This window comes from Lissotriton vulgaris, chromosome 10 (genome assembly GCF_964263255.1).
Source record: "Lissotriton vulgaris chromosome 10, aLisVul1.2, whole genome shotgun sequence".
NCBI classification, from domain to species: Eukaryota; Metazoa; Chordata; class Amphibia; order Caudata; family Salamandridae; genus Lissotriton; species Lissotriton vulgaris.
In genome coordinates this window covers 155,552,899-155,569,471 of record NC_141698.1, presented here as the reverse complement: position 1 = coordinate 155,569,471, position 16,573 = coordinate 155,552,899, and the positions used below count along the sequence as shown (strand labels likewise).

Here is a 16,573-nt window from a genome sequence, read left to right as displayed (position 1 = left end):
TTCAAGAGGGGGGAGGAGCCAAGATGGCGCTCGGATCGGACGTGTAGTCCCTCGGCTCCGGGGACCGTCTCCGCCTTCGAGCCTCTCCTGCCAGATATCCTGCACCGAAGTGGCTAATTCCGACAGCGGACGCATTCCGCCGACCCGCCACGAAATCCTGAATCTTTTGCTCTTCGGCAAGTTGAAGAAACGCTTGGACACGGCTGGCGGCCCGCATCGGCATAAAGACCGGGACCTCGCGTGACTGTCGAGGCTGATCGTCAGAGGCGCGCTCCCTGGGCTTGATGACTGTCAGGTCCCGATTGGCAGGTATCGTCGGACAGCGGACCCTGCACCCATGTCCCGCTGCACTGTTGGCGCTGCGACGATTCTACCGGGCTATAACTGTACTGCTACGGGCACTTGCACTGCTGTTTGTGTGCTTATTGCCTGCATTTCGTCCCGCTACTGATGATGAGCTTCCGACCTGCCAGGTACTCGTAGCTAAGCGGGGCGACGTATGGGACGGACTGAACTATCGTCTGTACCCAGGCCCATACATCTGCCTTCACAGCACGCCCAGTTGTCCTCCCAGAGAGCGCAGCCTGTTCCTACCCGGGGATTCCCTGCCTGACGCTATGGTGATCATGCTGTTATGTAGCCGGGCGTGTTAGCGGTGATTGGTGCTTCTGGACCAACTGTGTGGAAAGACATGCCTGATGCAATGTGTGCTACCTCTCACAGCTATGGGAGTATATTGGAAGCGATCCTCTCCTTTCGATCTGAGGCTCTACGTCTTGGCTGCGCCCTGTTGGACAAGATGGAGGACGTCCTCAGTGCTTCGACTCGCCCCAAGATGGCCGACTTGCAGGGTCCCGGCGCCGCTCTTTGTTTCACCTCCGCCTGTGCTACGAGGGCGTCCGCTGAGGTCGGTGGCGCCCTCGTGAACCCAAACTTACCACTACCATCAGTCGCTGGAGATTGGCTCCCGAACTCGTATACCCCTCTGGAGTCTCCACCACGACGTGAGCTTTCTCTCCTCGCCAAGTTCACGAATCCTCGAGACCCGCCCCGAGAGGTGATGGACGCAGAGATCTCCCTCCCTGCCCTGGCTATACCCGGAGAATTCGAGATGGCGTGCTCGGTACTTTTTTTGGGACTCCTGGACTTAACTGCCCTGTATGCACCGAGTCACCTGCACCGCGGTTATCTCCCTGGACTGCCGTCTTCATCTGCATCGACCATACGGATCTGCGGTGGTAAGGAGAAAACGGGACAAGGATAGACATTTCCTTTATCGAACTGGTGGATTTCTGGTGACTGATTGTGACGGAGGGGGACATGATGTCGGCATTCTGTTTCATTGATATTGCCGCTGTGCTCCAATCTGTGCTCTGGGATTGTTTCATGGTCATCAGTCTACTGACTCCTGCTTTTGCACCGTTCTTGTGGATGAGACAGCGGGGGACCTAGTTTCTTTGAGTGACCCGGAAATGTATCGGTGGTGCTAGAAGACTCTAGTGGGGGCCTACGCTTGGATTGGGTGTTGTTGCCTTACATACACTGTGCGCGGCTGTTGCGACCTCAATTTTCTTTACATATTGGATATGCTACTGCTGTTGGGCGTCAGACTACTGTTGATACTGTTGGTGCGAGATGGCGGAGCTGGGGGACGGATAGTGGGCTCCTCCCCACCCTTCTTTATTTCTGAGAGTTTTAGGATTCTATCCTTTCTTACTCTCTATATTTCGGGACTCCTTTTCTTGGGCGACAGGCACACTGCTAGGGGGGGACAGGCCGTAGCCAGCTGCAGGGGTGCAGGGTGGGGGGTACTTGGGGGGTGGGGCTGCTTTCTTTTTGTTTTTCTTTTTTTGTTCTATGGGCCTTCTATTCTTTTCCCTTTCTTCCTTCCCTGGGGTTTAGACGCTTCTTTCTGGGTGCTGCACAGCGACTCTGGTGTTCTCTTACGTTGCAAGATTGTCTATCCTGATTGTCCCACACCAGTATTGACTTGTTGTGCTACAATATCCTGCTTATGTCTATCCTACAAGGGAAACATTTAAAATTAGACCTCTGTCCTCCTGTAATGAATCCTCTGTGCTTACAGTAAGTTGTAATGTACCGTATGTGTGGGCCCCCGGGCTCTTGTTGATTTGTAATTGCCTTTTTCCATCAATAAAGGGCTTCCAAAAATAAAAAAAATAAAAAAAGAAAGGTTCAAGAGTAAGAACAAAAAGAAGGGGGGGTAAGAGGACAACCTTGACAGACCCCTCGTTGAAGGGGAAAATAGGATGAAACGGAACCACTGATTAGTACCGACGCTCTAGGAGCAGAATATAATGAAGAAATAAGTGAAAAAATTTGGGCCCAAAGCCATGCCATTTAAGGGCTGCAAATAAAAAAGACCAATTTACTCTATTGAATGCATTTTCAGCGTAGATATAAATGGCTGCTAGAGATGTGGAGGGGGAGGGAATTTTATTTAAAACATTAAAAAAGAGGCAATAGTTATCCGAGGTCAATCTGCCCTTAACAAAACCACACTGTTCCTTACCAACCAATTGCGGCATAAGGGGATCTAAACGCAGTGTAAGTGTTTTGGCAAAAAGCTTATAGTAGTAGTAGTATAGCTTTATTTCGATACGGTACATATCATAAAAGCAGTACAAAACATCAAATAAAAACATTACAGAGATACATAAAAAATACCGTAGGGAATCGTAATAAAAACAGTGGAACACAAGTTACACATTTAAGATATCCTTCAAGGTATTTACGCTAGTATATAAAACAGATCAAAAGAAAACACTTTACTGGATCAATAGCTTTCTTGCAGTTCTTATACGCCATGCCCAGCCTAGAAATTTTGCCATGCAGCATGCAAAGAAAGGGCGGGCATCAAAGCGCAGTATACGTAGGGCTTCTAGATGTGATCTTGTTCCTAGACTCCTACACAAGGGCTTTAGCCATTTCAATCTGGGTGCTGCATAGACACTGCACTCAAACAAGAGGTGGGCGACAGACTCAACCCTTGAATCACAAAACGGACAGAACGGGACCGTTTGGAAAGGAGGATTCCATGAGGAAGTTAACAATCCTAGAGGGAGAACACCCACCCTGAATTTGAAGTATAGTGATCTGTCTCCGGAGTTGTGAATTAAGTTCAGATAAGGTTCCCTGAGGGGGAGCTCCTTAACTAGTAAGAACTGGGCAACAGATTTGCAATGGTTGGAATTACGCATGCTGTAAACGTTCTTTAGGAACTGCTTGGGCGGTGCTGTTTTGTTAACCCAGGCGTCTCCAAAACCTAGCTCATAGAGCAGTCATTTTACCTCCCTGAGCCAGGGTACCTTATTGCAACCTGGGAGGGACAATAGATCTTTCAGGGCGTCAGCGTAACTACACAATTCTGGGACATTTCATATCCGGGTCCAAAGTAGCAGGGGGCGCAGTTTTGCTTGTTCACAAATTGGGCGAGTACCTGCATCCAGCAAGAGAGGGATTGTAGGAGTACTGTGGGGTAGCCTCATCAGATCTTTATGGAAGTTGTTTTCAAGATGGGCCAAGGTATCGACTCTCTGCGTGCCCCACAGTTCTGCGCCATATAAAGCTGCGCTTACAACCCTTGCTCTGTAGATATCTAGCACTGCCCCAATTGGTTTCAAGGAAGAGGCTCGTTGCTCCTTGAGCAAGGCTCCTGTGACCCTTTTATGAGTCAGAAACACCTTTTGGTGGTGTGCCTTCCAACTCATTGAGTCACACAGACGTATTCCCAGGTAATCAAATTCTTTGACTCTCTCCAGAGGGATGGAGTCTAAAACAGGTGGGGCGACGGATTTCTTGGGGGGGTTAAGGACAAGGAATTTGGTCTTGCTTATATTTATAGCTAAACCCTTGGTGTCACAAAAGGATTTAAAGCTAGAGAGCAATTTCTGAATGCCTGTTGGGGATTTCGAGATCAGGAGGGTGTCATCCGCAAACAGGAGCGTTGGGACTTTCCTCCCCGCCAGAGTAGGTGCATCCGCAGGGTGTTGCAGCAGATGCTCCACCACTCCGTTGACATAGAGAGAAAACAGAGTGGGGGCAAGCACACACCCCTGGCGGACGCCCCTGTCTACTGGGATGCGAGATGTTTTTTCTCCTTGAACCCCCCACCTGATCTGGGCGAAATTGTCTTCATGGAATTTTCTAAGCAAGAACAACAGGTAGGTGGGTAGCCCTAATCCATCAAGGACATTCCATAATAGTGCCCGCGGGACCAGGTCGAAGGCCGTTCTCAAGTCTATAAAGACTAGATATAACGTGCCCCCTCCCAGGACCACCACCTTCCAATATAACATTAGAAGGCGGAATGTTTGCTCGATGGTGCCTGTCCCTGTTCTAAAGCCTGCCTGGAAGTCGGACAGGATCTTTTCCTCATCGACCCACTGCAAAATCCTACCCAGTACCACTTTCCCCGCAACCTTCTGTGTTGAGTCCAACAAACTTATAGGGCGATTGTTGGCTGGGTCGTCCCTGCTGCCTTTCTTGAAGATAGGCACAACTTCTGCGCCCCTCCAAGAGTCAGGAAAAGATCCTCCTAGCAGAGCCTCATTTAGGAGTGAAGCGATTAATCTGCTCCACACTGCTGGGTAGGATTTCAGTAAATCACCTGGGATCCCGTCGGGGCCTGGAGCCTTATTGGGGACGATGCCCCTAATAGCCCTTTCAACTTCCTGGCTAGTGAAAGGGACGTCAATGGCAAGGGGATTAACTATTGTGTTGGACAAGGATCCCGAACATGGAAGAAATAAGCCCAGTGCAGCAGAATAAAGCTTGGAGAAGTGGGCGAACCAAGCGTCACCCGGGATATTGCAGGTTATTTGCTGATCGATGGGCTTATTCCTTGCTCTTAGGAGATCCCAAAACCCTTTGGAATTCTTCATGCTACTAGCTTCAGTTAAGTCACACCAGAACTGGTAGTCATGAGCCTCCTTTGCCTCAGCCACTATTTTTTTGTAGGATTTCCTTGCGGAACTAATAGCGGCTGGGTCCCTACTCTTTACCGCAGCAATGAGCTCCCCCTTAGCAACACGACATTTAGGGGAGTACCATTTGTCTCTAGCATTGGAGTCACTTTTGGAAACCACCCTGGGCTTAGTATATGGAATAATAAACAGTTTGCTCAGTGCTACTATGGTCTCTGAAAATAGTGATAAAACTTTTGTACTGGATGGGCTTAGAGCGTCAAGCCGAGGCTCCACCACAGACAAGATGGTCCCGGCTTGCGCCAACCTTGCCTCGTCTTCTTTAACTTTTGCCCACTTCAAACGCCTGCCACAATTGGACGGAACAATTTCATGGGATGACTTCCAGATATGGACTTGCTTATCGTACTTCTTAGTTTGCCAAAGGGAAGAGAGGGTTAGGCATAGGGGGTTATGATCACTATCGCAAGATGCTACAACCTCCATGTCTAGGTGAAAAGGCCAAAGATTATAATTCAAGACAATAAAATCAATTCTGGAGGTGTGGCCCGTTCTGTTATAAGTGTGAGCACCCATAAGGTCCGATTTTGATCGACCATTCACTGGCCTTAGGTTATGTTCCAAACAAAGTGCATTGATGTCTATCGCACTTTGTGTCCATTTGGGGATCGGGTCAAGGGTCAGGATCGGGATTCCCCTTCTTGCGTCTTCGTCAAAGGAATCCAGAATATCTTCTTTTGCCAAGGGTTCAAAACAACAGTTAAAGTCGCCTGCAAGAAGAATATAGGAGTCGATCTTGCAAGCAGCTAGGTCGTTACTAAGACCTGTCTGGGGTAGGCTTGATGTCCCACTCCTAGCACCCCTCAGATACAGGTTGAAAACCTCTAACATCCTTCCCCCCTGGCAATGTATTGAGATCCTCTGCAGGTCAGGAGAGTGTGTGGACCTTTGGCTCACTTTTAGACCCAGAGCAATGCTGACCCATATTAGAAGGCCTCCAGACGGGCGACCCTTTGATCCACTTTGTTGGAGAGCTGGGACAAAATAGGTAGTAAATCCTACTCTATATTTTGGTTCCTGAGTCCAGGTTTCTTGCAGGATACAAATGTCAAATGGCTCTAAGAACACATTCCATTCTGGGTTGTCAAAGTTCCGGTTTAGCCCTGCCACGTTCCAGCTTACAATCTTTAACGGGGGTACAGCTATGGTAGATTGGCTGAGAGAGTGAACAGATGCAGATAGTATAGGAACAGCCACTAAAGGTAGCCTTTCTAAGGGCTCATTTTGGGAAATTTTTAGGGGTGATGTAGGGACCATAATTCCCTCAGGCTGGGTTCCTACAGATAGTGTGGCCTGGATGGGGACTTTGGATAGGATGTGGGAAGGTGCCAACTGGTCATCCCTACCTTGTGGGCTAAAAGCTCCCAGAACAGTCAGATCAGCTAGATCTGCGCTGCTCGCAACTATCGACCCCCCCCTCAGAAATAGGGCTATATAATGTTCTTGCTAAGCCAGAGGGATGGACAGCGACTAAGGATTCAGTGCCTACACAAAGGGGATCGGAAGGCCCATGAGCTGGCAAGGGTAGTACATTACCCGCTATGTGGAAACCAGAGTGCCTGGAGAGTCAATCTACTTCCTCCAGGCCTCCGAATCTATTTGAGATTGGGAAACCATTCCAGTGTGAAAGAGGATCCACCTGATGGTTATGGCGGTTTCTCCTTGGTTGGTGATGAACTAATGACCAGTTGTCCATCTGATTAGACATGGAACGTGGGGGATAGAAAAAGGACAATGGCCTCGGGATGACAGAGGACCCTTCACTGCAGGGCCACGAACATATATGCTGGGCCGTGTGTGGATCATCAAAAGTTACAACTATACAATCCCCCGGATTCGTTTTCCTAGTTGGGCCCACCCAAGAAGTTCTGCGCACCATCAGAACTTTACTTCTACGGCCATTGGGAATAGGTCTATTGACATTAAGCCAATGCATTATTTTATTTTTCAAGGACCAGTGGTTCTCATATTGGCCGCTGCTAATCTGAGGAACTCCCGTCAGCACAACTACAAAGTCGTTGGCTTCCGGCGGAAGGTCAATATAACCCCCTCTAAAGTTATTCTTTACCTGAAAATCCTGGGTAGGCGGTATAGTCGCCTCGCCAAGCTGGAGTTTTGAAGTTGTACCAGATTTAGTGTTAGCAGGTAAGTGAGTGGAAGCCCGTTTGGGGGCCTTAGGGATTGTGGCAGTTGGCATTTAGTCCACAGCCACAGTCCTCGGTTTGGGGACCGGGCGTGCAGTGCTAGGTATAGTGGACAGACTTTGGTGTACTTGTGATGTGGGAGCTGGAGGAGTAGCATCAGCTACAGGGAGGCCCTGGTTCTCAAGACTTCTCAAACCGAGAGTGGCCAGAGCAATAATGCTCTTTTCCATCTCGAGTAGGTTGTTTTCGATTCGTGAGAGTCTGAGATCTAGAGGGGAAAGAAGCTTTTTAAGGGATTCCCATACCAGATCTATAAATTCCCTATCGTTGTTGCCCAAACCATCTATCTGTAAACCTTCCGTTTCTAAGGTGATATCGGGTGGCTCGGTGGTTGACCCCGCCCCACCTCCCTCCGTTGGGGGCTGCTTCCTAAGAGGCCGGACGCCTTTGGTAGTAGGTGTTGAGCCTTTCGTCAGTGCCAATTGTTGAGACACCGCGACTTTCGCCTTCTTCCGTGAATAAGCGGAACGAGAGCGAGGCTTCCGGTTTAGTTGGGTATCACTAGGGGCATTAAATACACTGGAGGGGGAAGGTTAGTAGTGACATTCTGAGAGCCAGAGGTGGCAGGTACACTGGCTTCCACTAGATTGGGTTGTAGGACATGGTGTGGAGAAGGGACAAGTGAGAGCGGGGTCGGGTGAACCGCAGCCTGTGAAATTATACAATGGGGAATGGGAGGGCGCTCTGGAGTGACCGCCGCGGCTATGGGGCCCAAGGAGGATTTTTTGGAGGTAGCAATAACTTCAGACAATCTTCTAGCAGCTGCCAACTCAAGAGATACCCGAGTTTGGAGCTTAGATATTTCCTGATCAATGGCGAAATTGGTGCGGGTAATGAAGTCATCCATTGGACCGCTAATTGGATGACCACCTTTAGAGGCCTTACTCCTGGTTAATCTAGTGCACATAACTTAAGTGAGGGGCAAGCCCGTCAACAAAATATGTGTGAAATGGAGGGCGAAGGATTGAGCTTTATGGTCCTCAGTGGTAGGGAACAATGGGCGTAAGAGGATGGGCCAGTCCAGTCCGCTCAGTCCTCGAACGGCCTCAAACAGCCCGCTCTTTGCCCGGTCTTCGCCCCGGTCGCTCCCGCGCAGCGTTTGGTATCCGTATTTGTAGATCCAAGGTCAATGGGCGGGGTTTGGTGAAGGTGGGGCGGGGCGGTCAGGGAGAGCGGGGCCAGGTGATACGGCCGCTTACACCGGGACTCTTGGGAGTGTGAGTCCCGGGTTCCACTCGCAGCCCTGCAGCCTCTCAGACCCCCACAGAAGCGCCAAGCAGAGGGAGAGATCCGAAGCGGGACCCGCGGAGCGGGTTCCGCAAGCCGTTGACAGAGAGCCTTTAGAAACAGCAGCACAGTCCAGGTATGGAAGGAGTGTCCCACGCAGCACAAGGTCCTTCCCTCTTTTCAATTGGTGAAGGGGGGGCGGGGCGGTCAGGGAGAGCGGGGCCAGGTGTTACGGCCGCTTACACCGGGACTCTTGGGAGTGTGAGTCCCGGGTTCCACTCGCAGCCCTGCAGCCTCTCAGACCCCCACAGAAGCGCCAAGCAGAGGGAGAGATCCGAAGCGGGACCCGCGGAGCGGGTTCCGCAAGCCGTTGACAGAGAGCCTTTAGAAACAGCAGCACAGTCCAGGTATGGAAGGAGTGTCCCACGCAGCACAAGGTCCTTCCCTCTTTTCAATTGGTGAAGGGGGGGCGGGGCGGTCAGGGAGAGCGGGGCCAGGTGATACGGCCGCTTACACCGGGACTCTTGGGAGTGTGAGTCCCGGGTTCCACTCGCAGCCCTGCAGCCTCTCAGACCCCCACAGAAGCGCCAAGCAGAGGGAGAGATCCGAAGCGGGACCCGCGGAGCGGGTTCCGCAAGCCGTTGACAGAGAGCCTTTAGAAACAGCAGCACAGTCCAGGTATGGAAGGAGTGTCCCACGCAGCACAAGGTCCTTCCCTCTTTTCAATTGGTGAAGGGGGGGCGGGCGGTCAGGGAGAGCGGGGCCAGGTGATACGGCCGCTTACACCGGGGCTCTTGGGAGTGTGAGTCCCGGGTTCCACTCGCAGCCCTGCAGCCTCTCAGACCCCCACAGAAGCGCCAAGCAGAGGGAGAGATCCGAAGCGGGACCCGCGGAGCGGGTTCCGCAAGCCGTTGACACAGAGCCTTCAGAAACAGCAGCACAGTCCAGGTATGGAAGGAGTGTACATTGACCAAAGAAATTGGTCGATAATTTTTACAAAACATTGGATCTCGTCCCTCCTTATGGTTAAGGCATATGGTGGCTTCTTTAAAAGTACCCTCTGTTTTCCCGGAAAGATAGAAAGACTGAAAGAGACTTAGAAGTTTAGGAAGCAATAGATTAAAAAAATGTAAATAAAAAAACCATCCTGCCCATGAATTTTCCCTTTAAAAAAAATCTTTAGCGGAGAGGAAAGTTCTTTTAGAGATAAATCTGTGTCTAGATCTGTAAGATTAAGATGAGAGGTAGAGGTGATGGGATACTGGTTAACTTTTAATTACAGAAATTATATAGCAAACAAGAAGAAGTGATGTGGTGACTTGAGCCTCATTACTGCAAAAAGGCTGATCACTAAATGATGGAAGCACAAGGATCCCTCTGAGCCGACTAGTTGGTGGAAGTCCTTAGAGGTGTGGGTCCAGGCGGAAAATACCATCCTCCATGAGATATATGTGCAGTGAGTATGCAGTGAGTGTTGGTCACACATTGTTCTGTCAATGGAGGTAACAGTGCCCGTTAACACAAGGAGTCAACAATATTTTACGCAGAAATGTGAATGTATATGTTATAAGCTGTATATATAGCTGTTTATGAAAGCTGGATTTGCTCGACTATGCTTGTGTAGAATCCAAATATGCAATTTTTATCTTTCTCTCTCTTTGGCCTGTATATTACAAGTATGATTCTATGTATAAGTGCATAAAAAAAGAAAACATTTTTTATAAAGATATAAAAGAAAAAAAAGAAGCGATGTGGTATTATGGAAGAATTTAGGGTTGGAGAGCTTAAGGTTGGAAATTTAGAGTTAGGGAGTAAAGAAAGACAAATTCAAAGTTTATTTTCTAATCTTCGTATTAGATGAGCTGATGCAACTTTTTTTGATACCGTAACGATCACATCCCTGATTTGTTTCTTGTAGCCTCCCATTCACCTTTCCTTTCACCTGAAAGCATTTTTAAATTGCTTTTTCATTACCCAAAAGTACAAAAGTACTCTTGAATAAAAATGTCATGAAAGGTAGTAAAGTCTGCATTACAGCTACAAACCTAAAGAGGCTTTATTTTTCATACAATGATTTTTGGAGGATGTTCTAACCTATGAATTCTTTCTTCTTTTAGAGTTAATGACACATGTCTAGTTTCTGGCTTTACAAAGATGATGTCCCAGAATATTATTCCAAATGCATGTAAAATCAAAGGTAAATTATTCAAGAGAATTTGCAAATATTTATTATTATCTGTATTCTTCACATTAACTACTATAACGTATTTCCTTTTTCTTTTGTAGGAGTTTTATTTTCTGATCTTGAACGAACTATCCATTTGGTTGGTTACATTAATAAATGCTGGGAGATTTACAGATCTAATGTTACTAAACGCTCCTCTCCGCCATATGATTCTACAATGACAATGAGGCACTTCGTCTGGATGTTGAAAGTAATAGTTCAAATTTAGTTTTGATGACTCTTTATTCCTGTACACACATTAGTAATGTACATCAATGAGTGAACCATACCCACCATTGACCTAGGATATGCCTTGATTATTATGACACCAACATTTCCCTGCTTACCACCTTCCACACTGGTTAGATCAATGTTGAAATACACTGCACTATGTCCTTCACACATACAATTAGTGCACTGTGCTTTCCCTTTGAATCTCCCGCTGTTATGTTTACTCCAGGTCAGTATCTTTTTGGAATCTCTAACTTGATGCCTCAAAAATTTTGCATTACAGACAATGAGTTTCCTTTATGATTATGTGGTCTAGGCCAGATTTAACTAAATGTTAGCTCTCAGCTCTATAGTTTATTAGGTCCATCAAAAGTTAAGTCGTCTTATCTTCACCACTCGTATTTCTAAATAGAGCAGCTCAGTCTCGCCAGTTCATATTTTTGACTTGATCCATTTACCAAATCCCAAATTAAGTACCCTCAACTATCCCCACCATATCTGAACTTTTCACTCTCTTATATATTCCAGTATCACAGACCCTGCATTGAGCCCAGGGAAAGAACAAATGCTATTTAGCACTGGACTCTGGACAAACATAGTTTTAAGTAGCAGAAATAATTATTCAGATAGAGAACAAGAAAACCTCCTGTGTTCACCTTTGGAGTTTACCACTAAATTCCATTCACAAAAGACAATCATACATGTCACTGAGCACCTGTACCTGGCCCCGCCAGGTAGTGTCTTACTCCTTAGTGGCCTCTCAAGGCGTTTTATTGAGTTAAGCAGTCTCACTGACATCATCATGTCAATTCACCCTTTCCTTCTTTTGAAGTCATTATCTTAAGAATCATCAAATTGTGTAATAGCAGCACTTAATATCTACTGTGCTTAGTTAGAGAAGGCAAACTGTTGTATTAAGCACAACTAAAAAATCCCAAGTTATTTGATTGTTTATGTTCTTTGTAAAACTAATATTATTACAAAATAGTTGATGATGCCCTCCACCATGGATGGACAAGAGTTCCGATCCTATGTAAATGTATGCCTTTGGGTTCTTTTCTTGGTAATATAGTATTTAGACCCTATGCAGATCAGAATTAATTAATCAAATAAATATTGAAATTGCAAGAAATCCTGTTCCAGTGAATAGGAATAGGACACAATGCTGACTCCATTACTCCTAGTCCTACACTTACTCTTATTACCAACACTATTCTGCTACCAAGTAGGTAGCAGGTGGTTTCTTGGTGTAGTGAGGAGTCCAACAGAACAGAGGAAGCTTTAGAAATGGTACATACTTCAATATTATTGTGGTTCTGTCAAGTGGTGTCACCGCATTTCTACAGGTGGATACTAGTCCAGCTAATAAGGGCAAGAAGTATTAGAATTCTCATTTAGATCTGAGGGCCTGATTACGATGGCGGTGAACCCGCCACTGGCAGGCTGTTGGTGGCGTGTTCACTGCCATCGTAAGGCCAATTACCCCCCGCCGCCAGATTGTGATGGCGGGCGGTGTGCTGGCGGGCAGAAAGCTCGACCGCCACAGGTCCAACCGAGGCAATCACTATAATTGCCTGATGGACTGCCCGCATCCTCAGAATGGTGGCGGTGCCTAGCAGGCATCCCCTACCAGATTAGGATGCTGGATCCCTGCCAGCCTTTCCATGGCGGTTCCCCTGACATGGAAAGGCTGGCGGGGATGGACTTTGGGGGAACGTTGCGGGCCTTCTTTGAGCAGGTCAACTTCCATTGTGCACTTGAGGGCACCTATGGTGCCCCCTACATTTCCCTGCACAATGTGGCAGGCACCGCATGGTGCCTGCCACATAGTGCAGGGAAATGCAAACCAGCATTTTTTTCATTGCCGCTGGTGCTGCAGCGGTATCACCCGGCGCAATGGGAAACATGTACAATGCGACCGTCACAGTTACGGTAGCATTGTAATTGGGCCTGTGGGACCCCTGACAGTATGTCGGACGGTCCCCATCTCTGTTAGGGTGGTGGGTGGACGTTAGTCCTCCCGGCATCCTAATCAGGCCCTTAGTTTCTACATCATGTTATTAGAACTAATGCTGGCTATCATCCTGGAAGCAGAAGAGTTACCTGGGGAGGCGAACACACTTGACTATGTATGCCTGGGCAAATAATTAAGATGTGGGATAATGACCTGCTTCTACCTTTATAGAACAGTAGATTTGTCTCCTTGACATGTCTCCTGTGACAACAAGTGAACACCTTTTTCCACCAATAAGACCACCTATTTATTTATCAACCCTCCTTACTGTTTCTTCTTTGGGACTGGCACCAGTAAAATCAATCCACTGAATCACATCCTCAGGAGTTATGGCAGGCTGCAAGACTGGTCTCAAAAGTATCCCAGTCAGAGAATTGAATTCATGCACTGGGGTTGTGCCTCCTGGTCAGCTTCTATGTAGTTCCAGGCTCAGAAGGCAATCTCCAAAGCAATAAACAGACCACAGCAGATCACAGAGTTCAGTGTCTCTGGAAGTCTGTTCAGGAGACTGGCTGTAGTAGTTCAGGGAATGAGTGTTTTTTAGCCACACATTCAAATGGCTCCTAGGACAGCTCTCCATATATTTCCTCCAGCAGATGAAGCAAATATTCCTCAGACCTCCCTGTTTTTCAGGTTTGAAGCAAATTCTTTAAGCCCTGGTTTTAAAGATAATTGCTGTACATAATGTGTCCCACTCTCCCTTTTCTTATTGTGTGATGTAATCCTAGTTGCGCAAAAGGTGCTTGCATAGGTAGCATCCTGGCTGGAAAAATGTACTCTGTCTTGGATACAGGTGGAGCTACCAGGATCCTTTGTGGTCTCTATATCTTACTGTTACTGGGAGAAGATTAGAATGTGGCATGCCCACCAGATTCCTGTTAATTTTGATACTGTGCCTGCAGTGAGTAACCTAAAGAATGTGTATGTCCCGCAGCTGGTAGTACTTTTGCTTCAAACTGCTATCTCCATGTGCCTATGTGACATTTCTTCAGAAAACAATAGGCAGGTTAGTTCACATGTACATCCATTGGTTTAATTGTTGATATTTATCTAAAATGGTATGGTTGCAAATATGTGATATTTACAGTGCTTTTATTTATGACTTTGTGATAGGATTTCAAAATGATTACCAAAGATCTGACTGCCCAAAAAATTGTGGATATCTTTGCTGAAGATAATCCAGCTGTGCGTGATGGAAATGACACAAATCTAGACTTAGAGGTATGTAAATATGATGGACATATTGTAGGCTTCAATCATTCATATTCAATGTTTCTGTAATTGATAGGTAGTAGTCTGCACAGTACATGTATATTTATTCAACATATATTTCTCTCATCCTTTAGATTACATTTTCTGAATTTTTCGAGGCTCTCTTGGAGTGTGCACCTTTATATGTTACCAATGAAGTGATGGATAGGGAATGTCCTATACAAGAAGAGCCACCAGCTGACAAAAGCTTTCATTTGGAAGGTACCACAGACCTAAGTGTGATACAGGAAGAATCCCTTTCTCAGGAGCAGCCCTTGAACCAGGAACAGATATTGTCTCAGGTATGGCTAAATTCTCAAACCGTTTATCCCAAAACAGAAATTCTCTATGCATTTTCTCCACGATGATTTGAAAACCAACAATCACTTGCAATGCTTCAAATAAAATGATGAACTTGAACGGGGTGGTGATATTCAGATTGTCTATGAACAAAGCCATGCTTAAGGACATTGTATATGGCTGTTTACCCCTCTTAATTGTATGCCATCTTACCCTCCTCTTACCTATAAGTGCTGTAGTGTAGTTCCTAGTTTCCCACTAGGCCCTGCGCATTGGAATAACATAAACAGTAGTATCGACGTAGAAGTGCGGATCTTCCAGGCCTCTACTGACTATGCTAAACTTAATTGGGTGTGTTACCAACTAGCTCAGAGGTCACTGGAAACTTTCTTCTCTGCATAGGAAGTGATCAGCTTCCCTGGCACAGACAAGAAGGGATTCAGCTTTCCAACAACCGTGCAACATGACAACTTTGCTCCTCAGATCAAGAGTCAATCTCTAGGGTCGTGTGAAACAATAGACAGGTATTTCACTCAGTCAGATTAGTGCAGATTACTTTCACAATATGTAGAGACTAGAGAGACGGGCGTTTGTCAATAAAGGGTTAACATTTATTGAACAGTCTTTCTTCTCGTACAAGAGAAATGTATTGCCACAATTGCAAGACTTGTTATTATAAAAAGTACGTACAGTAAGATAAGTATTGCAAGATAATACTGTAAAAGCATTGATATGGTTTCTTAGCCATACAATGGTTTAAAAGTAATAAAACATATATACATTCATATATACATTAGGCTAAAATACTCAACTGGTGCTTCTAACTAAGCCTACCCCAGTGTGCCTGACCTAAGCCTAACACGTGGAAGGGGAGTAAGTAAGTAGCTTTAAGTTAAGTTGGTTTTGCCAAGGTTTGCTTCAAGAATTCTCTTCTAAGGGTTTAGTCAACACCATACCTCTGAATAGAATGATGGAGGTCTGGTATCTCCTTCAGGAGGAACTCGGTATCCCAGTCACCCGCGAGGGCAGACTAGAAACGCTGGAGCTGGATTTCTCTGCACGAGAAAGGCAGCGTCTCTCTTCAGCGCGTCGAGGAGGAGGAGGGGGGACAGCGTCCGCGGGCAGCTGGCTTCTGCTGGATGTCTTCGCAGAGGGACGGCTGTTCAGCTCCTAGTTACACCACACCATCGTTCGCGCTTTAGCAGCGATAATGGTATCAGCAGCTTCAGGCGACGGGCAGCAGGCTGCAGCAACAGGAACGCGCCAGACAGCTAGCAACAGGCCATTGCTTAAGGCAACGTTGGTAATATTTATACCTGACAGGTGCCTGGTTTGACGCAAGTTTGTTGGACATAAGACGTCAATTAAAGATGTCACTAGGAAGTGATAGCTATCAGTTGCTCATTAGAGTTCCATTACTAATCAAAACACAGCAAGCGGGGATTTCCAGGTTTGCTGAGTTTTTATCTTGTTGAAGAACTCTGAGTGTTAATCTAGGAATATCAGATAGTGACTTCTGCTCTGTCATTGCACTAATTAGTTGCAAAGGAAGTGGCAGAGAACTATTCTGGAATGTGGCTCTGTTCGTGTGAGGCCAGAGATGACTTTCTGAATATCGCACTTGAACGGTTATGCCAATATAGGGAATAAATGGATTTATAGCCGAATAGGGGCATAAGGTCACAGTATCGATCAGGAACCTAGATAAACACGTAACACCCACTCCACGTTTTCATGTCCATCAAATTACTAAAACTAGAGCAATTAGATGCATGTGTAACATTGCCCACCCCAAAATACATAAATGCATTCGAAATAGGCGTATATTGTAATACGTGAAATTTAGGTACTGTACGTTTTTGAAGCATAGAAATCATTCAAAAATTATTGCATATGAAATCAATGAACGATTATGCAAAAAGAATTACACATGAAATATCTCTGAAACAGAAGAAGGGCGAGATAAATCATCACATATAAATGCATTGCAATAACGTGCTAGAGGCTGATGTAAGTTTGTTATGTCTCTAGATGTGTTTAGAAATAGAAGTTTGAAGCTTCTGTTCTCTAAGAATAGTTTTTACGTTAAGCAAAGAATTGTTCGTGCCAAAAAAAA

The 16,573-nt window shown here is 46.3% G+C and overlaps 1 protein-coding gene across 2 annotated transcripts in view; it reads left to right on the top strand.

Moving 5' to 3' along the window:
* LOC147684868 (radial spoke head 10 homolog B2-like) overlaps positions 1-16,573 on the top strand; it is a 443,845-nt gene that overhangs the window by 191,107 nt on the left and 236,165 nt on the right. For both annotated transcript variants that reach the window (XM_086940738.1, XM_086940739.1), the window contains exons 14-17: positions 10,555-10,634; positions 10,724-10,872; positions 14,020-14,127; positions 14,253-14,459. In XM_086940738.1, coding sequence (XP_086796864.1) covers positions 10,555-10,634; positions 10,724-10,872; positions 14,020-14,127; positions 14,253-14,459 — 544 coding nt within the window. The remainder of the gene's footprint in view (positions 1-10,554; positions 10,635-10,723; positions 10,873-14,019; positions 14,128-14,252; positions 14,460-16,573) is intronic.